This window comes from Pseudopipra pipra, unplaced genomic scaffold, assembly GCF_036250125.1.
Source record: "Pseudopipra pipra isolate bDixPip1 unplaced genomic scaffold, bDixPip1.hap1 HAP1_SCAFFOLD_136, whole genome shotgun sequence".
Classification (NCBI taxonomy): Eukaryota; Metazoa; Chordata; class Aves; order Passeriformes; family Pipridae; genus Pseudopipra; species Pseudopipra pipra.
Window position 1 is genome coordinate 35,253 of NW_026990615.1, and position 27,330 is coordinate 62,582.

Here is a 27,330-nt window from a genome sequence, read left to right on the forward strand (position 1 = left end):
CGATACCTCCCCACTCTTGGTAATTCCGTAAAGTCGACTTGGATTCTCTCAAATGGTCTTTTTGCCAATTCCCTTCCACCCTTAATTCTTTCTCTTAAATACCCTTTATTCACCTTCTTACAAGTCAGGCATCCCTCCAAAACTTTCTTGGCTATATCATACACTCCTACACATACATATCTATTTTCAAAATGGTCCACCAACGCCTGGGTACTCCAATGCGTCTGCTCATGCAACCTTCTCATAATTCTATGGGCAAAGCCCTTAGGAATCACCTCTCTTCCATCTGATAACAACCACTTTCCTTGTTCCTCTCTTGCACCGACTTGCAACAACTTTTCTTTCTCTTGTTTGCTAAAAGACTTAGGAACCTGCTCACTTCCCGATTCTTGTTCACGTACTAATAACAAAGCTGCTCTCTTTGCCTCAGCGTCTGCTAGATTGTTTCCTCTGACTGTCACTTTCAATCCCTTTTGATGACTTTTTACGTACACCACTGCAATTTGTTTTGGACCCCTTAGGGCTTTTAACACTTCTCGAATCATGCTTTCATGTACCAGCCCTTTTCCTTTGGTATTTATTAGTCCTCTCTCTTCCCATATTTTTTTAAAAGTGTGTACTACTCTAAAAGCATACTTGGAGTCCGTGAAAATGGTTCCTATCTTTCCTTCCAACAACTGAAGAGATCTTAACAAGGCATATAGTTCACATACTTGAGCCGACCACGTACTACACAAAGATCCAGATTCTTTGACTTGAAGGGTAACTCCATCCACTATAGCATAGCCTGATCTCCTTCTTCCATCTATCACTCTAGATGAACCATCAATGTAAAGTTTTTCACCTGTATCTAATTCCTCTTCTTCCAAATCTTCCCTAATTTTTGTCTGAAAATTTATTACCTGTGTACAATCATGTACCACATCTCCCTGAGGTTCACCATACAAAAACTGAGCTGGATTCTGTAAATGAGTTACTTCTAATTCTAACTTAGAAGTGTTCAATAAGATACTCTCATATTTCAACAACCTGCTATCAGTCAGCCACTTTTCTGCCCTCTGTTTCAGTACTCCTCTGATATCATGAGGAGGGTATACCTTTAGGTTTCTACCAAAAGTGACCTTTACAGCTTCTTCTACTAAGAGTGCAGTAGCCACTATGGCTTGTAGACAGGTGGGCCAACCTCTGCTGACTGGATCTAGGATTTTTGAATAGTATCCTACAGGTTTCTTGTGCTCAGCCCACTTCTGAGTCAATACCCCGTAAGCTGTCCCATTTTCCATGTTTACAAATAGATAGAAGGGTTTCCTGATATCTGGAAGGCTAAGCACGAGGGAGTTCATCAAATCCTCTTTTAATGTCTCTAATTTACCCTCATCCTCATTAGTCCACTTTACTAACTTTTCTTTAGCTAATTTTTCGTATAAGAATTTTACCTTATTACTGTAGTTTTCTAGCCATTGTCTACAATACCCCAAAAGCCCTAATAGCTGTCTAATTTGCCGTTTGCTTTTTGGTGCGGGCATAGACAATATTCCCTTTACTCTTTCAGGGTCTAACCCTTTACATCCTTTACTCAGCCAATGTCCTAAGTACTTCACTTTTTCCTCTGTAAACTGTAACTTAGACTTGGACACTTTAAGGCCTTTGCTACCCAAAAAATTTAGAAGCCTTATACTTTCCTCCCTTACAGACTCCGCATCCTTCCCCGCTATCAGCAGGTCATCAACATATTGCACTAATACTGTTCCTTCACTAGATTTGAAGGACTCTAACAGTTGTTCCAAAGCCTGTCCAAACAGATTTGGTGATTCTGTAAACCCTTGGGGTAGGACTGTCCACCTTAACTGCTGCTTTCTGTGGGTATCGGGGTCTTCCCATTCAAAGGCAAAATAGTTTCTGCTCTCCTCTTTAAGAGGACATGTCCAAAAGGCATCTTTTAGGTCTATTACACTATACCATTGATGTTCTGGGGATACTTGACTCAATAAGGTGTATGGGTTAGCAACCACTGGGAATCTTGTCACTGTTCGCTTATTTACTTCCCTCAAATCTTGCACCAATTGATAAGTTCCATCAGGCTTTTTAACCGGTAAAATGGGCGTATTGTGAGGGGACATACAAGGTTCTAGCAACCCTTTTGCCAATAATCTTTCTATAGTGGGCTTTAGGCCCACTCTCCCTTCATTAGGAATTGGGTATTGTTTTACCCTGATGGGTCTATCTGGATCTTTTATAGATATTTCAAATGGCTCAATATCTAACTTTCCCACAGTATCAGAAGTATACCACACTTTTGGATTAATCTTAGTTTCATCTTCTGCCGTAAGGGCATAAATTTTTACTTTCAGCTGTTGTTCTGATACTTCCAAATTAATTCCCAATTCAACCATTAAATCCCTCCCCAACAGATTATATTCTGCTTCTGGAACCAACAAAAATGTTCCCAAAGCAAATTTGTTGGAAGCTTCTATTTCAACATTCTTAATCATAGGTACTTTAAAAGGCTCCCCTTTTGCTCCAATCACTTGGACTTTGTCGGATGATATTACACATCCTTGAGGTAGTTGTTGTACCGTTGATCTTTCTGCTCCCGAGTCCACAAGGAACTCAATAACTTGTTGCTGAGGACCCACCTTTAATTTTATCAAGGGCTCTGTATTCTTTGGGGTCCCCAGCAGATAGAGCCCCTGACCCCCCTAATCTTCTAAAAAGACTTGTTCATCCTTTTGCTTCTTTTTACAATTTCTTTGAAGGTGTCCCCTTTGACCACAATAATAACATTCAAGTTCTCTGAAATTTACTCTCTTATTTCTCCTAGGCAGTGACTGATCATTAAACTTAAAGGACTCTTTTCTCTCTGGTTCTCTATTACTGGTTTGTTCTCCCTTGATAGCGGCTACTAAAACCCTGGTCTGCTTCCTCTGCATATCCTCTTTTCTCTTCTGCTTTTCTACCTCCCTTACCTCATCCCTCCTAACATACACCTCTTGAGCTTCTCTCAGTAATAAATCCAATCCTTTTGTTTGCCAGTCTCTATTTTTCTCTAGCTTTTTTCTAATATCTTCCCAAGATCCTTGGACAAACCTAAGCTTGAGCACTGCTTGTCCCATAACATTGTCCTCAGGATCCATCCCTGAATACAATTGGAAACTTTTTCTCAATCTCTCCAACCAATCCGTGGGTGACTCGTCCTTCCTTTGATATTCTTTGAATGCCCTATCTATATTCTGCCCTCTAGGAACAGATTCTCGTATTCGCTGAATGATCATACTTCTCAAATCATCCATTAGGGCCCTATCTTTGGGTCTCTGATTATTCCAATTAGGCTTTTCAAGGGGCCACTTAGTTTCAGCAGCTGGACCTTGCTGATGCCTTCTGTCCCAATTTCTCATGCCAGCTGCTCTAATCATTCCCCTTTCCTCCACTGTAAATAAAATGCCTAATATAGCTTGCATCTCATCCCAAGTATAAGTATTAGGTCCTAAGAATTGATCAAACCTTTCGGAAACCCCTTTGGGGTCCTCTAAAAGATTCCCCATTTCCTTTTTAAAAGCTCGGACATCTCCAGAGCTAAGGGGTACCGATACAAATCCTATACCTCCTTGCCTCCCCGTCAAAGCTGTTTCACGAAGGGGATATAACTGTGACTGTAGAGGGGGGTGTTCAGTTTTTGTGTGAGTCTTTGTCACGTCAGTGGTTAAAAAAGACTCACTCGCCCTATCGGCTGATAAGGGTGTAGAGGTGGACAACAAAATGGAGGACTCCCGCCCTTGCGCAGACAAAATGGTGGACTCCCGCCCTTGCGCAGACAAAATGGCGGATTCCCGCCCTTGTTCAGATAAAATGGCGGACTCCCGCCCCGTTGGACACAAAATGGTGGATTCCCGCCTTTCTGATGGCAGAATATCAGTTTCCCGCCCTTGAGTAATTGAAATGGTGGATTCCCGCCCTGACTCAGGTAAAATGGCGGGCTCTAACACTGTTGGAGCACTGGGTGTCACTTTACTATCCTCACTATATGGAGGAATATAAGGTGGAGGTGAACTCCGTAATTCAGAATTCCTATTAGAGTCCATTTGTTTCCCTTTTTCTTTTAGAGGAAACAGCCAGGTAGGTGTACTAGCTCCCAGCCAGATAACAGCATATTGACTTTCCTCTAGACAATAAGGTCTTTTTTCATTCACATAGAAATTCAAGATCTCACAAATCCAACCTTCTCAAGTACCATAAATCGGCCAATATATACCATTTCCTATCTGCCTACCTCCCCACACTTCAATGCAATAATAGATCATCTTGCTTTTCGACTTCCCGAGAGCATGTGGATTGCTACTCCGATTCCTCAACACTATTCCTAGTGGGCAATTGGATGGAATGCCCCGCGACCTAGCCTCAAAGTCGCTTCTCTCAAATCTTCTCCCCTCCAGAGAGTCTATTTTAATCTTACTCTCTGTTTCCCTTCCTTTTTCGGTAGATGAGTCCCTAACACGGTTCCTTTCACTCTGGGAGCCGCAGCTGCCTAGTACAGACTGTCTATTCTCCCGAGGGCACTTCTTCGCCAAATAGATTTTACTCCCTAGTCCCGTCCCTCTCCGGGAACCACCAGACTTCAGGAGCTGTTCCCCATCAGAGGACCTACCTGGCTGCTCTACCGTACAGCCACCCATGGGTGGGGAAGCCTTGCTCTTCCCCGATCCCATCTTCTGGAGTGCCTTCTCTCACACACACAATCACCCAAACCACAAGCGCTTCCCTCTGGTCGTGGTCTGCTCCCTCGCGGGCTACAGAAACCGCACTACTGAGGGGTCCACAATCGCTTCGTCCTCAGAGGACGTCTCAAACAGGCACACTCCAGGACCCCCTCCCAACCGCCAAGGGGGTACGCTATACTCACCTCTCCGTGGATGAGTCCTCGCTCGTTCTGGCAGTGCTGCTCAGAGCACTGGAGCGGCCCCTCCCCAACCAGACAAACCACAGTCGCCTCGCCTTTGATCGGCTGCTGCCCTCAAACAGAGCTCGCCACAAGTTCCTAGCTACCCTTGAGCTAGGCGTTGTCTGGATCCGCATGCAGAAATTACGGAGATCTGCAGAAACCCACTTCCTTTTGCTTGTTTGCCTTAACAAACTGGTCGGTATGGAGAGGCTGAATGACAGAATCTCCCAGGGCCGTCCAAAAATGGGATGGGGGCGCCCCCCCCAAAGAGTGTTTCTATCACTCAGGGGTCTCCATCCGAGTCACGGCACCAATTGATATCGATAAAATGAGACTATAATTTTGATTGCAAGGTAAAAAAAGGTTTATTAATGCTAACAAGCAAAAGCGGCCAGCCGGGCGACCGGGGGAAACCCTTGCTCCACCACAGTCAGCAAAATGGGGAACCGAAACAGCAACAATTATACCCTTGGTTGACACCACCCCCCTGAGTCATGTCAATAGTCCATTGGTTGGAGTTTCACAGGCTGCTCCCTGTTTGGTTCCTCTTTCGCGGGCAGATCTGTGGTTGGTGTCTCTAATCGTGGGTGTCGTCGTTGCTGAGGGGTTTCCACCAATGATGTTAGAGTCCTTAATCTCTATGAGGTCGTGGTTCTGGAGCTTTCCATAGGGTGATGTCATCTAGTCACAAGACTCCTCATGGCTTGCCTCTTTTACATTAGTCCACATCAATATGCCTATAACAAACAACTTCAAAAACACTGAATTACTCTGCATTGTGTTCTGCAGTAATCAAACTTGTGGTTAAAGATTCCATAATCACTCTATTCGTAACTTTTAATAACATAACAACTTGACCAACCCATTTCTTGAACAGCAAATTTCCTTGGTTTACCTATAACAACACACATCCCGGAATTTGGCCCCTTGAAATATGTACATGTAACTGTAGACACACACTCACAGTACATCACTGCTACAGCACACACAGGTGAGAAAGCCAAGGATGGAATAAGACACTGGCTAAGCTGTTTTGCTACCCTTGGCACTCCAAAACAGATCAAAAGCGATAATGGACCAGCATATGTCTCTGAAAAGGTAAGGAATTTCCTATCAGAATGGGGAATTTCACATGTTACAGGAATTCCACACTCACCTACGGGACAAGCAATTGTAGAAAGGGCACACTGCACACTGAAAGAGATGTTAGTAAAACAAAGAGGGGGGGAGAAGCTCTGTAGTCCGCAAGAACGTTTGTGGAAAGCCACATATGTGATCAATTTTTTGAATTGTGACAGTGCTGAAAGAAGCAGGTATGAGAAGCAGCACAAATCTCAGGCGTTTGCCTCTCCCAGGCCACTGGTCATGGTAAAAGATTTGATCTCGGGACAATGGACAGGACCTTTAGATCTTATGACTTGGGGGAGAGGTTACGCTTGTGTGGCATCAGGAAAAGAACTGAAGTGGATTCTCTCCGTGTGTGTAAAGCCCTATTTGGATACACAATCACAGCTGCAGGAACCAGATAACGCAGGAGTTTAAAAAGTTCTGTTATGTTTCAGTTGATATTAATGACCAATGTGGTGACAAGCAATCGGTGTGTGTATGTGTGTGCGTGAATGATGACGGCCGTCAGCGTGTGAGATGAGTGAATGAATAAAAGAATTGTGTGACTGGAAAACATAAAAACACAGAACACCTCACAAAACCACATTACCTACACCACAAGGTCACTTTAAAAGAACTGAGTTTTGATATGCTTACCCTGTTTCTTAATAAAGTTTGAAAACCCCAGTTATTATTAAAAAACCCTCAGGTTAATAAAGGTTATAATTTACACACAGCTGGGCTAAAGGCCTCAAGTTAATAAAGTAATTATCCAAGTTGCACTACCCTATAGGAATATAAGGTTTTAAAAGGTTTACATTAGAGTTAAGAAACTGAGCAAAGCAATGTGCTGGATCACTGTGAAGCTTGGTAGTTTACAATGTTTGGTTGTTTGCACTGTTTTTTGCACTGTTTTTTGTGACTTCTTTAGATATTTGAGGGAGGGGATATGTGGGAGGCGTGTCTGAAGGCACGAGGGATGTGCCAGGGCGATGGGCCCGAGAGAACATGTGCAGTCACATATAACTCTATTGGCTGAAGAAGTCACATGGTACACAGGGATATAAGAGTGGGAATTTTCAAATAAAGCCTCTTTGATTACACCACCACGAGGAGTTGACTCATTCCTTGTTATACAAGGGCCTTGCTGCTACAGTCTTGGTCAGTGCAGGACGTCCAGTCTTTCCCCTCCCCAGCCAAGGCCCCCTCATGGGTCTCTTGCCCTGCCAGGAGTGACCCCCTCTCTGCCTCCTCCTGCTGCTCACTGAGGGCCTGGGCTTCCAGGCTGCGAGCAGAGGGGCTGGGGCGCTGCAGGGGCTGTGCGGGGCAGGGACCGGGCTCTCTGCCCTTTCTGCTGTCATGGTTGTGATCAATCTGTAGCCGTGCTTTGTTCTGGGACCCTCTGTTCCTCTGGTCAGTGTGGGAAATATGGCCTAGAAAAAACCCGTACCTTTGCGGAGAACGGAGCGGCTCATTACAGGGGTGAGCTGCAACTCCTAAACCTGCCATTTCAACTCCTGTTTCAACTGCCATGACAGCTAACAGCCGATCAGATGCTGCAGTCACAGCTTTTACCTTATAAGGCATGATTGTCTGTTGGTGTTGGGTTATAAAAGGAGGGCTGTGACTCCAATAAATTGTCTAAGCTTCACCCCCCTCAGTCCGTGCCTCAATACACCACAAAAAACTATTTTTTTAATCCAAAGCAAACTAAACTTTTAGTCTGTTTGCAACAGAAAACAACTTTTAATGTGCTAGTCTGTTGTACCTGGGGTTCAAAAGGCACAAGAAATAAATAATAAATAAAATACAGCTAAATACCCTTGGGAAAGGGGAATGGCTTTCATGGGCACTTCATTGCACACTGTTTCTGCCACTGCTCAGGGCCAAGAGTCCTTTCCCTGCTCCAGCGTGGGCTTCCTCCTGTGGCAGACAGTTCCCCGGGAACTTCTGCTGCAGGAGTCCTTCCACAGGATCATCCTTAAGGAATCGCTCCAGTGTGGGTCCCTTGCATGGGCTCAATCCTTCAGGAACAGGCTGCTCCAGCAGGGGATGGGCGAGGGGAAGCCCTCCTGTGTCGGCCCAGGCTGTTGCAGGCAGGCAGTGCTGGGGAGGAACACACTGCAGCCTGGCCCCAGGGAGTGACCTCTGGGAGATGAGACTTTTGGGGAGAAATTGTTCCCTGGGAGGGAGGTGAGGCCCTGGGCCAGGTTGCCCAGAGAAGCTGTGGCTGCCCCACCGTGGGAAGTGTCCAAGGCCGGGTTGGACGGGGTTGGAGCCAACTGGTGTGGTGGAAGGTGTCCCTGCCCAGGTGTTCTGATCCCATTAGGGAGAGATGCCTCAGCCCAAATTAAGGTGTAAATGAGACCATTTGCCCAAAACAGGTGGATTTTATTTAATGCAGATTTTATTTAACAATAAATGTGAGTTAAAGAGATAGGTAGAGGGAATGGGTACTTAAATAGAAACTACAGGAAATCTTCCTAATCTTATGTCTTGTCTTGTCTCTAATTCCTATAGTCTAACTGTAAACATCTATCTATGTGCCCTATAAATATAGTAATTATTATAATATGTAAATATAGTATATCTATCTTATGTAACTCTATCTTTGAAGTAAATCTACAATATCTAAATATTATAAGTACATTTTATAATAATTAATAATTAAATTACTTAATTACTTAACTAGCCTAATTAATTAATTAAAGTAGTTAATTGACTTAAGGCATATTTGTTTGTTTGGCAAAAATCGTGTATGTTGTCCTCCTGCAGGGAGTTTCTGGGAGCAAGAGGTCCTGTCTTGTTCATTCCCTGCAGGAGCAGTCAGGCATTGGAATCAGTGTCTCAGGTGGGTGGTGGTGTCAGTGTCTGTGCTGGAAGCACTGCAGAGGTGTCCGGGCCCGCCTGGCGCTGGAGCGGGGCCTAATCCTGGGGCTGTCCCGCCGTGCAGGAGCGGAACAGCCTGCGCAGAGCCCCGAGCGCCCGCCTTTAGCGGGAGAGACGTTTGGTGGGGACAGGCAGCTGCCTGCTGAGGGCCTGGGCCTCCAGCTGGGGAGGCGAGGGGCTGGGGGGGCAGCAGGGGCTGCGTGGGGCAGGGACCTGGCTCTGTGTCTCTGCCCATGGCACCTGCTGGTCGAAGGCAGGAGAAGCTTCAGTCCCTCTGGGGGACAGGGCTTCCAGCTGGGGAGGTGAGGCGCAGAGCGGCACTTGTGTGCACGGGACGGGTGCCCGGCGCTCAGCCCATGCCTGGCGAGGGATGGGCACTGGGAGCCCCTCTGCTGCAAGAATTCTCAGCCTGTCTTCTGTGCCTTGTCCTTCCTTGGGACAGCTCCAGCACGCTCAATTCTTCCCACTCGTCCTCCTCCGGGAGCAAGGGCTTGACCCCAAGCTGGGGACGCTCATGTGTTCCCAGTCCGCCAGTGCCAGCTCTCTGTCGCTGTCATCTTCCCATCGGGACAGCCAGGAGGGTGTGTAGTCTTCCCAGTCGGACACTTTTTGGTAGCTCTTCACTCCATGGGACAGCTCTTCCTTGCTGTATTCTTCCCAGTCAGACACTTCTTGGCCTCTACTCTCTTCTCCTTGGGACTGCTCCTGCTTCTGGATCCCTTTCCCCACCCACAACGTGTGGGAGCCCAGTTCTAGTTCCACCTCCATCTGAAGAACCATTCCGACGTCTGGAGGGACGGGGAAAGGGAACTCCAGGGGTTTCTTCAGGGGTTTCGGGTCCTGAGCCTGGAGGGGAGAGGTGCCCTCCCCTCCCCCCAGCACCCACGTGGTCCCATGGCTGGTACAGAGACAGCACACTGGCGTGGAGAGGAGGCAAGAGGGAGTTTATTGTTGGGGATGTTACATTTATAGGGTTAGGGAGAATCACAGGTTAACCAATTACAAGTCTCAAGGGGCTTACAGGAACACCCAATCACAGGAAGGGGTTGACAAGGTCCAATGAAACACCTCAGGACACCTTCCCAGGACATTCCTGCATGGGAGATAACAGTTGCTGTGGGGGGTGTTGGGAAGAAGAAACACGTGTTTGCAAAGAGACCACAAAGAGCCAGTTTAAGACATGTTTAAACAAGTTTCTCATCAGATTTAGTGCTACACCTGCTCGATGTTTTCTTCCCAGTCAGACACTTCTTGGTAGCTCTTCACTTCTCCTTGGGGCTCCTCTTCCTCGCTGTGTTCTTCCCAGTCAGACAATTCCTGGTAGCTCTTGACTTCTCCAGGGGACAGCTCCTGCTCAATGCAGTCTTACCCCTGGGACACTTCTTGGTATGTGTTAATGTTTCTTGGGACAACTCTTGGTCTCCCTCATCTTCCCACTGGGAAATGTCTTGGTCAACGTAGTATTTCCAGCCTATGCCCTCCCCAGGGAAGGGCCCCTCATCAGTGTCTTGCACTGCCAGGACTGAGTCCCCTCCTGCTCCCTCCTCCTGCTCACTGAGGGCCTGGGCTTTCACCTGGGAAGGTGAGGGGCTGCTGGGGGAGCAGGGGCTTTGTGGGGCAGGGACTGGGCTCTCTGTCCTTTCTGCTGGAACTGTTGTTAGTGTGTCTGTGTCCATGGTTTGTTCCAGGTTTCTCTCGTCCTCTGGCTCCTGGTGAGATCCCTGGATCTCAAGCTCAGGCTCGCTCAGGATCTCATGGGTGATGGACTGGTCTGTGTCCAGCAGGGCCTTGCTGCCCTCTGAGGGGCTGTGTGGGGCAGGGACCTGGTTCTGTGTCCCTGCCCATGGCACCTGCTCTCCAAAGGCTGGAGAACTCTCTGCCTCTTCCTCAACAGGAGCCAGAGGCCCCTGGGGCTCCTCCTCCTCAGCAGCTGCTGGCTCGGTGTCCGTGGCACTCACCGGGGCAGGAGCTGGACTGGGCAGGTCACGGGCTGCCTCTGCTGCCACCTCGGTGCCCACGCTGCTGGCAGAGCCGGGCCCCTCCTGGGGAACAATCTGAGGGTCCCCAGCGTTCAGTGGGCGCCAGGGTTTGTCCCAGGTGCTGTAACCGACATCATCTCCCCACTGGGACAGCTTTTTCTCACTCCTGTCTTCCCTTTGGGGCAGCTCTTGGGCACTGTAGTCTTCTTCCTGAGATTGCTCCTTGTCTGCCTTGTCTCCCAATTGGGAGAGCTCTGGGTCTCTCTTGTCTTTCCATTGGTACAGTCCATGCCCTTGCACATCTTCTTCCCACCGAGGCAGGTCATGGTATCTCTCACCTTCCCACTGGGACAGCTCTGGGACTGCCACATCTCCCCATTGGGACAGTTCTTGATAGGTCTCTTCTTCTTCCCTTTGGGACACCTCTTGCACTGTCACATGTTCTTCCCATCGGGTCAGCTCCTGGTATCTCACACCATCTTCTTCCCATTCGTACAGCTCCTGGCGTCTCACAGTTTCTTCCCGTTGGTACAGCTCTGGGTGTCTCCCATCCCACCACTGGGAAAGTTCTCGGACTCTCCCATCTCCTTCAAATTCGTAGAGCTCTCGGTGTCTTCTGGCTCCTCGTTGGGAACGTTGTTGGACTCACTTCTTCTTCCCATGGGTAGAGCTCTTGGGGTGTCACGTCTTCTTCCCACGCGGTAACATCTGCGCATTGGGAAAGGTCTGGATGGGTGTCGTATTTCCAGTCATCGTCCACGTGGGCAAAGGCCCCCTCCTCGGTCTGATAGAGAACTTGTGTCTTCTTCAAGCTGACGCCCAGCCCAAAGAGCTCAGCAGCCTCAGCACAGCCGGATGTTAAACGCTGCAGAGCTGCCACTGTGTGAGCCACGAGGGCGGCGGCGTCAGCGTAAAGCAGCTCCCGGACAAGATGGTTTAAGGTCTTGGTGTGGGCCTTCAGTCGCCTTAGGTTGAAAGGGCTTCCATGGGTACGATATGGGATGTAGATCCCACCTTCTTCATCGAGGTCTGCCGTGGCCCTTTGGAGCATCCTGCTAGAAAAGATTGTGAACAGGGTTGGTGCAAGAACGCTGCCTTGTTTCCCACCATGGGATATTAGAAAGGGCTCAGAGAGTGCATTGCCATATCTGACTTGGCCGTGCTGATCCTCATGGAGCGAGATGATCATTTTAAGGAACTTGGGGGGACAACCTAAACGTTCCAAAATCTGCCACAGACCTTTTCTGCTCACAGTATCGAAAGCCCTGGTGAGCTCAACAAAGGTTCCAGAGAGACCTTTGTTCTGTCCCCTGCACTTCTCTTGCAGTTGTCTGAGAACAAACCCCATGTCTGTGGTCCCCCTGTTGGCTCTGAAACCACCTTGGACAGCCCTCTTTGGACACCTGGCCTCAAATTCTACAGCAGGTTTTATGCTACGGATGGCAAGCACTGAACTGATATTTGCTGGAAAAGGACCGAATAATCTTTTCCCAAAGACAGATTCTCTTTTGTCATTGATCTTCTTGCTTATTCCAAGAAAGACTGCACCCCATAAGCTACCAAGACAAGCCATGAATCCCAGAATCCTAGCAAAACTCAAGAACTAACAGCAAAGAACGGGGATGGTTTGGTTTAGTGCTGAATGCCATGGGTGTACACAGGAGGGGAAGTGATGGCTGAAGCTTCTAAAAATCTGATCTCGTGGCTGCTTTGCTGTTTGTGCTTGAGATCAACTCTAGTGAAGGGCAACTTCAGCTTCAGCCAAGCGTTTCTTTGCGCTTGGCTTTTTCCAGGCAACTGCATAACATTGGACGCAACATTTTGGGAAGCAGCAAGTTTTCACATTCCAGTCTGAACTGGAAGGCTGGCAGAAAAACCCCCAAAACCTACTTCTCACAGGAACTTGGAAAAAATGGCTGGAGAGCTGTCAAGAGTTAGAAATAGTCACCTTTTTGCTTAAAAACCCTCCTGACATAATGACACATTACCTCGTTGAAGGTCTCGAGTCATTTTTGCATCCCGTTCCTGTCGTGCCCAGAATTATACAGACAAGACACAGTTAAGATGTAGCATTGACAGAGTTAAGAGTGTAGAACTTAGGTGGGAGGTTCCTGCACCACAGAGCTCTTTCCCACAGTTTCTCTTGTCAAAGAATGGAGTTCCACAGCTCATTGCTTCCATTTCCATGTTTTTTGGCCTCTGACCACTCTGGAAAATTCGTACATACCTGTCTTCAGCTTTACCACAGGTGTCTGGGTGCTGTTCTGAGACCCAGGCTTCTGCTCAGCCCCAAACTGATGCCAAGATGTCCCAGGCCAGGTGAATCCAGAAGTGGACTTGCAGCCAGGTGTCCGCTGACGGCGCTGCTTGGGACTGCAGATCTGCTTCTGTGGCGCTCCCAAAGGAGCTTGGTGTTGGCCTCTGCAAGTCTCTCATTAGCTCTGAAACATTCACAAGCACACACAGAGTCATCTTTGGCAGGAAGGCTTTCGCAAAGTTACCCTCCACAGCCTTGGCTACTACTCGACTTCTAAAAGCCAAGGGCATGAAGAGCGTCCAAAACCAGCACATCCTTTGATCTGAGCTTGTTCACAGGGCCTGTTCCTAAGAAATCACACCAAGTGCAAGGAGCAGCGAGTGTCACCTCCAGAAGAACTCTGGGCTAGCCTGGCCTTCTCAAGGAAAGCTCAACCCTCAGACCCGCTGCCAAAACAGAAGCCAAGAAAGAGCCTTCTTAGTTTGGATTCACAGAATCCAACTCTCTTCTGTGAGAGGCCTCTCCTTATTCAAACAGCAAAGGGCACAAGATTCATCTTTTCTGTCACACACAGGATGAGGAGATGAGAGACTGGCAAAAAGACTGCCTGCTAAAACAACAGCAACTTGAGAAGACACCAGTAATGCCAGAGTGGTGCTGCTGTGGTGTTACTGCTGGGAAGACAGGTCTGATGAAGGGAAGGGTCTCAAGGAACTTTCCCCACAAAGATGCCACGTTCTGCTTTCCCACATGACGCTGGCCAGATGTAGAAAAGGGAATTTAGAAGGAAAATGCACGAGGAAAAAGGAGTTTGTTATTCCCAGTCCAAAAGAGTAGGGACTTACCTTTCCAGTTTCTTGGCGAGGCTTTTTCTGGTTTTGGCTTCCACCAGATACAGCTCTTTGTACTTGTCCACTTCTGCCTGGGTGGATTCTTCTGGAAAAGGTCTTTCTGCTTGGTTGCTTTTTCTCCTTCCCAGTGCACATTCAAGATCTCTAATTCTGTCTTCCAGCTGGTTTTTCAGTGAGTCCAAATGACTGCTTCTGATTTCTTCTAATGTTTCCTGGTGGGCTGCCTGTGCCTGAAGGAGACAGTGCACCTTCAACCACCACAAGAAAAAGAGAGCTCTGCCCAGCACAAAATGGCACAGACCCAGTTCCAAGGGCCCAGCCTTACTCAGAGAGGCGGCTCTGCCTCCTCACTCCCAGCAGCAACCAAGGCAGAACCCAGGAGCTCCCAGGGCAAAGAATTCTTTGCATTGGCAAAGAAGCCCAAATTAGCACTCTGCTTCAAAGCTACTAATGAAGAGACCCTGTGTCTGTAGGACAGGGCACATGGAAAATGGTTCTTCAAAGACAAGAAGAGCATCCCCCACCTCCACCCCCTCACCCCACCCCTGTCATTTAAGGGACTCCTTTTCTGAGCACCTTCCCCCCTACAAGGACAAAGCAGCACCTGTAGGTCTGGCCATGACAGCTGCAAGTTGCCAAACCCATCCAAGGATGAGCAGTGAGAAGCAGAGCAGTGCACAGAGATCCCCCCAAGCACTGCAAAGTGGGAATCTGCCTTGGGCAGCCTTTGGATTCAGGGACCTGCCGGCACATTCCACACCCATGACAGCACTCCTGCCCAACCAGATTGCCTTCTGCCACTGCCTTCAGCAAAGACAGAAGCTAACCCACAGACTACAGGAGCAAAAGAAAAAGACCAAACACCATGGCCACAAGAGAAGTTTATGTAGCGCCTGTGGTAACTGGGGAGAAATTCACTTACTTGCAAAAACTCATTGACTTCTTGGAGTTTTTGCCTTATTTCCTGGTCTGCTTGTTCTTCCACCTCTCTTTTATGTTGTTCTAGTTGGCTGCGATCCACCACGTTGGTCTCCAAGTGATGCTGCAGTTTTGCCAGCTCTTCTTGCAGCTGGCATTTGTCCATGGCCAGGTTCTCGCACTCCCCACGCAGGGCAGACAGCTCTTCTTGCAAAGCCTGGTTTTTGGCTTCCAGCTGCGTGCACTGTTCACGTTCCCTGTCCAGCTGCTGGGAAAGTTCAGCAACCTGCAGACAGAAAGGAAAAAAAGGAGCTCAGTGGGATGGAAAGGCAGTGAATTCTGGGAAAACCCCAAAAGGAGGTGCCCAGGGAGACTTTATTCATCATCTGCTGGCTCAGGACTAGACACAAAGTGTAACCAGGCTCTTCTTTTCCAGCAAGAACAGCTTTCCCATCATTTGTCACAGGATTCCTCAGGTTCCCATCCTTTTGGGGTTCCTCATGCAAAAATGCTCCAAGCTTCTGGACTCCAAAGGAATGACTGCAAAGGCAGGAAGCCATTCTACAGGGATGCCTTCAAACCCAAGCGTGGCTCTGACAGACGCCGCTTCAGCAACGGATCCGAGTGACGAGCGGAGAAGGGATCAGAGGTTCTGTGCCACTGCTGCACAGGCAGAGCAGCCTCAAAAGCACTGCTGGGAACAGTCCTTCTGGCTCCCCGCCACAGGATGGGCTGAAAGAGCTCCCCGTGAGCAAGAAGGGACAGATTTTCCCCTGGGAGGCCCCTGTCCTCCTCGTGCCCTGGGCAGCAACAACACTGTGCAGAAAAGCCAAACCTCAAGTGCCTCCTGCTCAGCTCGTGCCTGAGACAGGGCTCGGGGGCTGATGGTGCCCTGCCAGTGACAGCGCTGTTCCTCCCCTCTCTGCCAGGGCAGCAATTCATCTGTCACACCCAGAGGACGCTGTCACAGCCTCCCTCCAGCTGCAGCCAGGCCTGAGCTGGGCCCCACTGCTCTCAGCCCATGCACGTGATGTCCTGCCAGGACGGCAGACCTGCCCATCCCTCAGGCCCAGCCGGGGGATCTGCACTCTTGGCTGACCCCGCTCACTCTCAGGGGACCTGTTCTGCTCTTCCTGCTCAGGGCCTGTGGGACGGCTCCCTGGCCCCTCAGCTCACGCACCCTGCCAGGCTGGCTGCCACTCCTGGCTTGCCCCTCCTCTGCAGGACAGCCTGGCCTCCATCAGCCCTTACACCTACTGCTTTGCCCTTAACATTTGCATCTTTCCCCACAATGAGAACTACCTCCGGATTAGTTCGAGTCATCTACCACTGGAACAGCAGGAGGAGCATTAAGAAAAGCCCATCACATCCAAAATGCAGCCAGGGAAATAAAAAAATCATCAACGTGACAAGAAATAGAGAGAAAGCATCTCCCAGGTTCCAAAAGAAGGAACACCACAACCAAAAAGCCCCACCCAGAGCACAGCTCACCTCTGTTCGTAATCTATCAACTTCCTTGACCTTTTCAGAATATCTGCTCTTAATTTCTTCCAGCTGGGACTGGCTTTCTTTCTCTTCATTAACCCTGACTTTCCTCCTGTCTATCCTCAGAAGCTTTTCCAGCCTGCACAGCAAATCAGTGAAGAAAACCATGAAATACAGGAAGAACCAGCCTTTCCCCCACAGTCTCACAGAAACAGCACAGACAGCATCCAAGCCTAGAATGGCTTGGCTTGGCAGGGACCTTAAAAATCATCCAGTTCCAAGCCTCCTGCTGTGGGCAGGGACACCTTCCACCAGACCAGCTTGTTCACAACCCCATCCAACCTGGCCTTGAACACTTCCAGCCATGGGGCATCCACAGCTTCTCTGGGTAACCTGTTGCAGTTCCTCACCACCCTCCCAGCAACCAATTTCTTCCTAGGATCAAATCTAAACCTCCTCTCTTTCCCTTTGAAGCCATTCCCCCTTGTCCTCTCCCTTACAGGCTCTTTTAAATGCACTCTCTTCATCCTTCTTGTAGGCTCCCTTCACACCCCAAAAGGCCACCAGTAGGTCACCCCAAAGCCTTCTCTTTGCCAGGCTGAAGGGTTGCAATTGTCCCAGCCTTTCCTCCTAGCAGAGGTGCTCCATCTTTCCAAGCCCCTTGGTGGCCTCCTCTGGGCTCAGTCCAACAGCTGGAGGTCCTTGCTGTGCTGAGGAGCCCAGAGCTGGATGCAGCACTCCAGCTGGGCTCTCCCAAGGGCAGAGCAGAGAGGCAGAATGCCCTCCCTCCACCCGCTGGCCACGCTGCCTTGGACGCAGCCCAGGACACAATTGGCTCTCTGGGCTGCGAGCGCACATCGCCGGCTCATGTCCGGCCTCTCCTCCAGCCCAAGGGCTTCTCGGCAGGGCTGCTCTGCCCCTCTTCATCCCCCAGCCTGCACTGATACAGGGGCTGCCCTGAGCCACGGCCAGCAGCTTGCACTGGCTCTTGGTAAACCATCAGCAGATTACCATGGGCCCACTTCTCCAGCTTGTCCTGGGCCCTCTGGGCGGCATCAGCTGTGTCAAACACACCCCTCAGCTTGGTGTCAGCTGCAAATTTGCTGAGGGCACACTCCAGCCCTTCCTCTGGATCATTAGTGAAGAGATTAAAGAACACTGGGCCCAATCCAGACCCCTGAGGGACACCACTCGGCACTGATGGCCCTCAGCACTCTGAGCCATTGATCACCACCTCTGCATGGGACTGTTCACCCAATTTCTTATCCATCAAACAGTTCACACATCCAATCCATCTCTCTCCACTTTGGAGAGAAGGATGTTGTGGGGGACTGTGTCAAAGGCTTTCCAGAATGGCAGGGAGATGACATGGGTAGCCCTTGTCCACTGAGGCAGTCACTCCATCTTAGAAGGCCACCAGGTCAGTCAAGCAGGACTTGCCCTTGGGGAAGCTGTGCTGGTGCTTCCAATCACCTCCCTGTCATCCACGTGCCTTGACAGAGCTTCTAGAAGGATCTTTTCCATGGCCTTCCCAGGCTCAGAGGGCAGGCTGACAGGTTGGCAGTTCCCAGGGCCCTCCTTTCTACCCCTTTCAAAGATGGGGACAGTGGGGTTCCCTTTTTCCCCTCACCTGGGACTTCCCCTGGCTGCCACAACTTTTCCAATATCAAGGAGAGCATCTTGGCAACTCCATCAGACCCTGCTGGCCAATGGAGGGCAATAATGCTGGCCAGATGTAGAAGATGATTTCGAAGGCAAATGCATGAAGAAAAAGGAGTCTCTTATTACCACTCCAAAAAAGCCTGGACTTACCTTTCCAGTTTCTTGGCAAGGCATCTTCTGGTTGTCACTTCCTCCAGATACAGCTCCTTGTACATTTCCATTTGGCCCTGTGTTGCTTCTTTCCGAGAAGCACTCTCTTGTTGGGTGTTTTTGACCCTGTCCAATTCACTTTCCAGATCTCTAATTCTTTCTTCCAGCTGGATTCTCATGGGATCACAATGACTGTCTCCAATTTGTCCTAATGTGTCCTGGTGGGCTGCCTGTGCCTGAAGGAGACAGTGCACCTTCAACCTCCACAAGACAAAGAGAGCTCTGCCCAGCACAAAATGGCACAGACCCAGTTCCAAGGGCCCAGCCTTACTCAGAGAGGCGGCTCTGCCTCCTCACTCCCAGCAGCAACCAAGGCAGAACCCATGACAGCACTCCTGCCCAACCAGATTGCCTTCTGCCACTGCCTTCAGCAAAGACAGAAGCTAACACACAGAAGACAGGGTAAAAGAAAAAGACCCAAAACCGTGGCCACAAGAGAAGTTTACGTAGCGCCTGTGGACACTGGGGAGAAATTCACTTACTGGCAAAACGAGGCTGACGTCTTGTAGCTTTGGACTTATTTCCTGGTCAGCTCGTTCTGCCACCTCTCTTTTCCATTGTTCTGTTTGGCTGCCATCCAGCCCCAAAGTCTCCAGTCGATGATGGAGTTTTGTCATCTCTTCTTGCAGCTGGCATTTGCTCTTCTCCAGTTTTTCACACTTCCCAAGCAGACTGGACAGCTCTTCTCTCAAAGCCTGCTTTGAGGTCTCTGGCTGCATGCCTGTTCCAGGCTCCATGTCCAGCTGCTGGGAAAGTTCACCACCCTGGACACAGCAAGAAAAAAAAGAAAAGGGAACTCAGCATGATCTAAAGGCAGTGAATTCTGGGCAAACCTCTCAAGGGGGTGGCCATGGCAACTGTATTTATCATCTACTGGAAACCAGCCTGGAAAACACTTGAAAGATTCCCCAACAGAAAGAAGGAACTTTGGACCTACTTAAGAATTTGGGAGACACTTCTGGCAGCAATACTTCCGGCTCCCTTGGAGCTCAGGATGAAACTCCTCATTTAGAATCTAAGAATTCCTCCAGTGTCCAGCACAGCAAATACCCTCAGGGCTTTTGTAGCAGCTGGGGAAAGGAGCAGGCTGCTTTCTGAGCAGCCTCTGCTGAGGAGAAGGCAGAAACTGAGCTCCCCAGGCTCTCCAGGAAAACTTCATCTGACAGTTGCCCCACAGAAATAGGCAACTAGGCTCAAGAGTCACAAAAAGGGACATTTAGGACCAGCTTACTGAGGCAGAGGCTTGCAGGGCTCTCGGAAGGGCTTCAACGCTGTTGCTTGGCTGCTGGACAGTGGCTTCCAATCTGCTGTTTCCACTTGCAAAGCTTAAGAAGAAATACAGCTCTTATTCCCAGAAAAGCCAATGCCAGACAAACTGTGCTAAGGAACAGAAGCCACAGCAGAAGTGTCCTTCAAAATCCCACTGACTCTCCCCTTGTTTCCACCCAATCCCCCAAAGCCACAGACCCCTCGCTTCACTGGGTTACTCTCTTACTCTTGTGCATCTTCTTCCAGTTGTTTTACGGTCGGATTGGTCTCGGAAGATGCCAGCGGGAGGTCCTGCAGTTTCTGGGAAGATGTTCTTGCTTCTCTTTCCTTGTCATCCAAGGCAGTCTTCAAGCCACCAACACGATGCTCGGACTGAAGATGCTTTTCTTCCTCCTCCCGTGGCTGTAAAATCACGGGAAGAATGCACAGTTGTCAGGGGAGCTTTTCCAGAGAGGAGCCAGCTGCTGCTGAAGAACTCAGGTGCTGCATGTCTGTGTGCATCCCCTCGGCCCAAAGAACTGCAATCCATTCAAGTCCCTTCAAAGCTTCACTTCTACTCCCCAATGAACACAAGCTGGATGCCTTTGTCCTCTTTTACAGCAGCCTCTCCCCTCCCTCCACTGCTTTCCTGCAGCTCAGTTCTAAGCACCGACACTGCCCCTCCGACCTGTTTTGTGACCTGGGACACTTCTTGTATTCCCTTGCTTGCTACTCCAGGAAGAGAGGAGTGAAATAGTTCATCTCCCAATAGGAAGGTGCCTGGCAAGTGTCAGAGGCCAAGTGCTCTGGCACATGTGCTCTGGAGCCCAGGATTGCACCAGGGGAGCACGGGGAGTTCTCTGAAGTGGGAAAGACCCGGACTGTGGTGCAGAGAGAGGCGCCCAGCAGCCCCTGAGCAGGAAGCAGAGGATGCCAGAATACTGGTTTGTCCGTTTTCATGATGGAGAGGAAGCAACAGGCACCCCCAGGTTTCTCCCTGTGGGGACAGGCTTTCCATACCTCCGGCTCAGCCCTGTCCAGATCCTCCTGCAAGCGCAGATTATCTTCCTCCAGGTGAGCCTGATGGCTTCCAGGAACCACAAGAGCAGTCCTAAAGCATCCAAAATTTCATCGGAAACATGTCTGATCCTGCATCATTTTCCCCTGCTTGCTCCCAAAAGAGCTCTTCCTCCCTTTCCTACAAACTCCGGGAAAGCAAAGCCAAGTCCATGCAAGCACTGGAGAATTTCTCTTCCAAGGGGCCTCCCTAAAGCAGCCTCAGCTACCAGCTCAGGCCGTGCTCTTCAGGGCTCCTTGCACTGCTCTTCCAAGTCCCCCCAGATGCGGCTGCACAAACTCCCGGGGCAAGCCCTTCAACCCCCTGACCATCTCCATGGCAGGAAGTTTTCTCCTTCTGCGCTCGGAGCCCCTCGTGTCCCCTGGGACAGTGTTGCTTCTCTTTCCCCCAACGCTTCCCTTCAGAGCACTGAACGCCCCAACTCTGCCGTGCCTCAAACCCCCCTGGCCTGCAGAGCAGCCACGCTGCTGAGCTACTGGCAAGTTTCCCCGGGGCTCTGGCTCTGGGTGTGGGGAGGGCACCACAGACAAGGCTTTCTTGCAGACCTCAGGGGGCAAAGGACGAGAGCCCCTGAGGTACGAGAGCAGCCAAGGGCAGACCTGCATTCACCAGTCCCACGGGGAACTGCTTCCACGGGGCTGCTCCTTCTTTTTCCCAGCTCATTGCCACACCCCTCGTCTGGGTCACGCTTGCAGACTACCCAGAACACCCAGGTGCTGTTTTGACAAAGCCCTCACCTTTCCCCCTGGGCTTGAGCAGGCCTGCCAGCTGCTTGTTTCAGAAGGCACTCCATCTCCTCATGCTGTTGGAAGGCTGCAAGTTTCAAGGGGGTAAATCCCCACTAAAAGGAGAAAGAATCCCCATTAGAAAGACACAGACAAGCTGTGCAGCTGTTGGAAAGAGCAGCTTTAGCCACATGCCAAGGTTACCTGGTTCTGAGCATCGCTGTTGGCATGATGCTCCAGTAACAGCCCTGCTACAGCTGTGTTTTTAGAGAGCACAGCCAGGTGAAGGGCAGTGTTGCCGTCAGCGTCTGCCAGATTGGGGTCGGCACCGTGTTCCAGCAGAACAGCAACACATTCTTCCTGCTCCTGCTGGACTGCCTGGCAACAACACACCAAAAGGGAAAGACTTCCAACTTTTCCATCCCCCTCTGTCACAACTCCCTCAGCTCCTGAGTGCTGGCATAGAAGTCCACCTTCAAAGATCAGCTAACAGAGGCTGTGCCGTGCCCATTGCAATAGGCGTGTTTCTATGGCCCTGCCCTGCAAGGAATCCTGCCAGACACCTCCCCTTTAACACCCCAGCACTGAGCCCCACCTCCAAGCTCAGAAGGCATTCCACACACCTTCATCAGGGCTGTTCTCTTGAAGCTGTCAGCGAGGTTGGGCTGGCTGTTCTTTCTTAGCAGATATCTCACGACATCTGCGTGGCCATTGGCTGAAGCCAGATGCAGAGGTGTCCTAAAAATTAAACAGATGCTCTTAACCCAGACAGACAAAGGACGAGCCCAAGCTGTGTCTCTACCCTGGGGACTCTGCTCCGACTCTGCTCCTGCTCCTGCTGCTGCTGCTGCTGCTGTTACAGGCCTGTGCTGATGAGCCAGAGGGCAGAAGGGAACAGGTGAGGGCTGAGCAGCTGCAGAACAGCCCTGCAGAGAGAGCACGGCCAAGGGGCAGGTGGGCAACACACGTTTGCAGCAGCGCTGGAGCCCGGCCGGCAGCTCCGAGCAGTGAAAAGCTCAAGAGTTCCCTGTCCCAGCTGACAGGGCAAATGTCACTTTTCAAGCCTTGTCCCTAAGAGAGGGCTGCCGAGGACTACTGCAGCTCGGCTCAGGAGCAGCCAAGCTGTGCCATCAGCGTGGCCCAGAACTCACCGCATCTCCTGGTCTGGCCTGTCGATGCCGACTACCTTGACGTACCAGCGCCAGCGCCTCAGCCAGCCCAGGTCACCGCGGGCGGCCGCGCGGTGCAGCCTGCCCAGCCCCTGCTCCCGGAGCTGGGAGGTGCTGCTGGAGCTGGTGGCAACCCAGGGCTGCCCACTGGGGCTGCTGGAGGGCGACTGCCGTCGCTTCTTGCTCAGAAGCCACGGCATGGCCCTGCTTGGAGCTCCCAGCAGCAGGAAGGGCAAGAAGGCCCCGGCGGGCTGCCGGGGGCCAAGTGGGGATGAGGAATGAGGATGAGGATGAGGTTTAGGGTGAGGGTGACAAAGGGGACGAGAATAAGGACGGGCACAGGGTATAAAGCACAAGGCAGACGAGGTCGCCCTGTGCAGCGGTCGTGGCCTGCAGCTGCCAAGACGGCGATGCAGGCGCGCAATGCTCCCCGAGCGGGATGTGCTGCTGCTCCCCGAGAGGCTACAGCAGCTCTGGGCACCGGCTGCGGGCACCAACAAAGCCGTGCCCGACTGGCGCCTGTGGCGTCACAATGGCTGGTGGAAGGCTCAGCACGTCAGCGTGGGGTGTGACAGAGGCCACGGGGCAGGGTGGGGCCGGGTGGGGCAGGGCAGGGCGGGGCAGGTGTGAGGGCGGCCCTGCTGGGCCTTGTGGGAAGGAGGCGGCCTGGGCCTTGTGAGGGCGGCCGGCGGGAGTGGGCACTGCCCCGCCTCAGGGCGCCCCGGGGCAGGGCCCGGGACGCTCCCACCGGGCCGCAGGCTGCGGTAGGCGCTGGAGCAGCTCCCCATCACCCGCTCTGGCTTTTTGCTTCAGCCCGAGCTGCCTCTGGGCACACTGCCATGAAATGAGGCTCAGGAGGAAGTGGGATCCCAGCCCAAGCAGGTGGGACCCACCACAGCTCTCAAGAAATGCCCACCCAGCGCTCCAAGCCCACCAGGCCAGAGTTCCAGGACAATTCCCCAACTCCTTTGTCTTGTCTCTCTTGAAGAGCAGACACCTCACTCCCCCTCCCCCTCAGAACTGCTCTCTCCTGCTGCTTTGCCAGATGCCAACAGTGAATTTCTGCTCTGCTGCTCTGTAGCAGGGGACCCTTGTATAACAAGGAATGAAGATGCTCCTCGTGCGATGTTGTGGACAAAGAGAATTTATTCAAACTCACGCGCTCTTTTATCCTTACATACCATGTGACTTTCTTAACCAACCAGTTTACTAACTCTGGGGCATGCTCCTTGGGCTCTGTACCTGGGCACATCCTCTGTGCCCCTCAGACACGCCCCTACACATCCCCTCTTTTAATTATATTAAGAAGTCACAAAAACAATATGAACAAAAATACAAACAACAATGCAAAGAACAATTTTAACAATCAGAGCATTATAAAACTACTAAGCTTCGCAGTGATCCAGCACATTGCTTGGCTCAGATTCTTAACTCTAATGTAAACCTTTTTAAAACTTTCTTATATTCCTATAGGGTAGTGCAACTTGGATAATTACTTTATTAACTTGGGGCTTATCTTAACTGTGTATAAACTTATAACTTTTTTAATCTGAGGGTTTTTTAATAACTGGGGATTTCAAACTTTATTTAAGAACAGGGTAATCTTAGCAAACTACAATTCCTTAAAAGCGACCTGTGGCTGAGGTAATGTTATTTGTGAGGTGTTTGTTTTTTATTATTTGACCAGTCACACAACTATTTTCATTCATTCACTCATACATACGTCGGTGGCCACCGCACACTGAACACACACATGAACACACACACACATTCCAGAGATCGCTTTTCACCACGTTGGTCATTTCTTAATGTAAACTTAAAAACATAACATAACTCTTTTCCAAACTTCTGCGTTGCTCTGGTTCCTGCTGCTGTGGTCACATATTTGAATAGGGTTTTACACACCTGGAAGAAACCTGCTTGAGTTCTTTTCTATAACTCTTAGGCATAGCTTTCTCTCCATGTCACAAACCTAGGAATCTCATCCATCGTCCTGAAATCAAATCTTACTATGATTAGCAACTTGGGAGAGACAAACGCCTGAGGTGTGTGCTGCTTTTCAGACCTGCTTCTTTCAGCACTGTCACAACTCAAAAATTTATAACATACATGGCTTTATACAGATGTTCTTACAGGTTACACCAGTTCTCCCCCCTTTTGTTTAAACTTAGCACGTGTTTCAATATGTGCCTTTACTGTTTTATGGATTAGTGTGAAATGCTTGACATGAGAATTTTCCTATTTCATAGGAATTTAGCTGCTTAATTTTAATGTTAATCCATTTTAGAGTACCAAAGGGTTGCTAAGCAACTAACTCATGTGTTTTACACTTTTGTGTTTTGTCTAGTGAATGTAATAGCAGTTATGTTTTGTGAATGTATATCTATTTGTATGTACAATTTCAATATGTCCAATTCAAAAATGTATATCTCTGATCGCCAGGCCTCATTTGTTATTAACTCTCTAGGGTGGTTTCCTGACAGTGTGGCATACTTTGATGATGTAGCTTTATTGATTGTTATTTTGAATGGTCTCTTAGAGAACCTGTATTCTGATGAAGAATGAATGAAGCAATTGCTTGCCTTAAAACTCTGGGTATAGTGTTAAACATTGCTGCTTTAGCAGCTTTTCAGTTTCTGTCAGTCATTGGCTGTGGCAGGTCAGGATGTGATTTTGTGTGCATTTGTATACAAATCATACCTTTTGTAACTCACAGGAACCAACCAGAACGCATTTCAAAAAAAAAGTAAGGGTTAACAATATCTCAAGGAAATTAACTTTCAAAACAGATTATCAACCTCATGGCATAATGAGCACAATCATAACATCAAAGGATTGTTTTAAAATTTTCCCAAGGTAATGACAATCAGTCCAGAACTATACAGGAGCTTAGTTCATGGCTTGTAGTTTTCCTACTGTTCTGTGGCAGGATTTATTTAAGTCTATTGCAGCATTTGTGTTTTCCTAGATGCATGTGTGAAGGCCCTGAGGCCTTTCACTGGTTCAGTTTTGCATCTGGTGTGGCTTTTAAAGGTAAACTGTTGATTTCTGCCACAATTTGTGCTTAAGGAGATGGATTAAAATATTACCACCAAAACTTGCCAGGGCATCTTGAAATCCAGCGTCCTCAGCTGTCATCCTATCCAAATTGTCCTTTCAAGGCTGGAATGTTGGTAAAGGCAGGATTTCTTCTGTCCAGTTCTTCAGTCGTGCTCTGCCCTAAATGACAAGCTTACAAACTCAATAGCAACTTACACAGATTTAGGTGGTGGGGTATGACTGAAAAAGCTGTTTTAGAACCAACAGCGGCTCCTCTCAGTTTGATCCCACTGAAACAAAGCTGCAATGCTTCATACCTGCTGGAAACAAAAACTAGGCAGATTTGCCTTTCAGGATCTCTCCTGTTTTGTTTGCCTTTCATTACCTTGGTATAATTCTCTAACATTTGGTTTGCCTCTGCAGCTAGCAATTCGTCAGACTTTAAGTTGGAGTTCTCCCCTAGCAACACAAGGAGAGGGTGTAGGTCCCCTCTGTTTATGGCTAAAACCAGTTTTAAGCAACTGGTAGCCCTCTGAGGTTTCTGTAACTCATGTAAATACAAATGTTTTTTACCTCGAGCTGTGTCACCTGTGTAGAGCTTTTTTGCTGTGTTGTCTTGTCCATGGCAAGTCCAGAGTTGTGGTTGTTGGATTCTTCCTGAAGATCTGTACCTTGGGCAGTTTTGGTTAAAACAGCAGGAACAATCAGCAGTTCATTTCTTGTGGCATTGGTTATTAATGTGTCCTCTGCATAATGGTGTATTATGGCTGTCTGATACTTCATCGAGGTATTTTGCATCCCCTGAGGAGGGACAGCCCAGCAATGAGTTTGGATAGTTTGTGCACTGCTTAAAACCATGATGGGAAAGAGGGGTTTCTGGGCATCCTCAGGGTGACAGAGAATGGTCAAGGAATGGTTTTTTGAATCAGTTACCACTTGTGACCAATTTGCTAGAAGCCTTATAGGTAAGGGCAGTCCGATTTGCAAGGCTTCTGCATGTGTTTTGACTGCGTGTTCTGCTGTTAACATCTGTAATGTTTTCCACCTGTCACCTTTCTTTGGGGTACAGGGTACATGGATATTTTGGGGGCTGGTTATTGGTGTGTGGCTTGCCTTAAGTAGTTTTCTCTTTTGCACATGAACAGTAGTGCTAAAAAAGAGTACAGCTAGCAATGCTATTACAAGCAATACAATGCTTGTAGCACATCTTTTGTTTTGCGTATGGCACCCTTGGTACAACTGAGTCATTTCTCTGCTGCTGGGGTGTTTATGGAATGTTGCAATTAGGGGCTTCCAGGGACAATTCTCCTGATAGTGATTCACTTTTCCACAACTAAAATAACTAGTTGTGTGTCTGACTTCCTTGTGTATTCTTACCTGGGCATCTAAAGCTGCAGCTAGGGAGGTAGGTAGCTGCTTCTCAGAGCTAGCCTTTTGATAGGGTTGCACTAGCTCAGTAAAGTCATAGATCTCCCTTGCAGGAGAGCTCTGCAAAGCTCTTGCATTTTCTCTTTCAAAAGCCAAATGCTTGTACAGCATCTCTCTGGCTTCATTGTATTCAATTTGCTTGTTTAAAGTCGACTGTAGCTGGTCCAAACATCTTAAATTCAACTCAGTATAACTTTGTAACCCTTCACTGTTGGATAGATAATCATTTTGATCTGCAGTGATAATGTTTTTCATAGCTTTTAGGGCTTGCCTGGCTATCTCTTTATGGTATTTTGATTGTGAATCTAAATTATAATTTGCTTTTTCGCCTGACTGATGTGCCGTGGTG

The 27,330-nt window shown here is 49.3% G+C and overlaps 1 protein-coding gene, 2 long non-coding RNA genes and 1 pseudogene across 3 annotated transcripts; all 4 read right to left on the reverse strand.

Moving 5' to 3' along the window:
- Positions 1 to 8,704: 8,704 nt before the first annotated feature.
- Positions 8,705 to 11,962, reverse strand: LOC135408040 (uncharacterized; annotated as a pseudogene).
- LOC135408042 (ankyrin repeat domain-containing protein 26-like) lies at positions 10,866 to 16,260 on the reverse strand. The gene is made up of 5 exons (XM_064643408.1): positions 16,195 to 16,260; positions 14,942 to 15,223; positions 14,014 to 14,249; positions 13,139 to 13,352; positions 10,866 to 11,963 (listed from the first exon to the last, which is right to left on the reverse strand). The coding sequence occupies exons 1-4, from the start codon at positions 16,258 to 16,260 to the stop codon at positions 13,151 to 13,153; spliced, it is 786 nt and encodes a 261-aa protein (XP_064499478.1). The 3' UTR covers positions 10,866 to 11,963; positions 13,139 to 13,150.
- A 220-nt stretch (positions 16,261 to 16,480) lies between these two features.
- On the reverse strand, positions 16,481 to 18,991 carry LOC135408038 (uncharacterized). The gene is made up of 3 exons (XR_010427184.1): positions 18,777 to 18,991; positions 18,235 to 18,470; positions 16,481 to 16,561 (listed from the first exon to the last, which is right to left on the reverse strand). It is a non-coding gene; the product is annotated as an uncharacterized LOC135408038 (long non-coding RNA).
- Positions 18,992 to 18,998: 7 nt separating this feature from the next.
- Positions 18,999 to 20,091, reverse strand: LOC135408039 (uncharacterized). Its single transcript, XR_010427185.1, has 3 exons — positions 19,790 to 20,091; positions 19,526 to 19,619; positions 18,999 to 19,058 (listed from the first exon to the last, which is right to left on the reverse strand). It is a non-coding gene; the product is annotated as an uncharacterized LOC135408039 (long non-coding RNA).
- Positions 20,092 to 27,330: the final 7,239 nt, after the last annotated feature.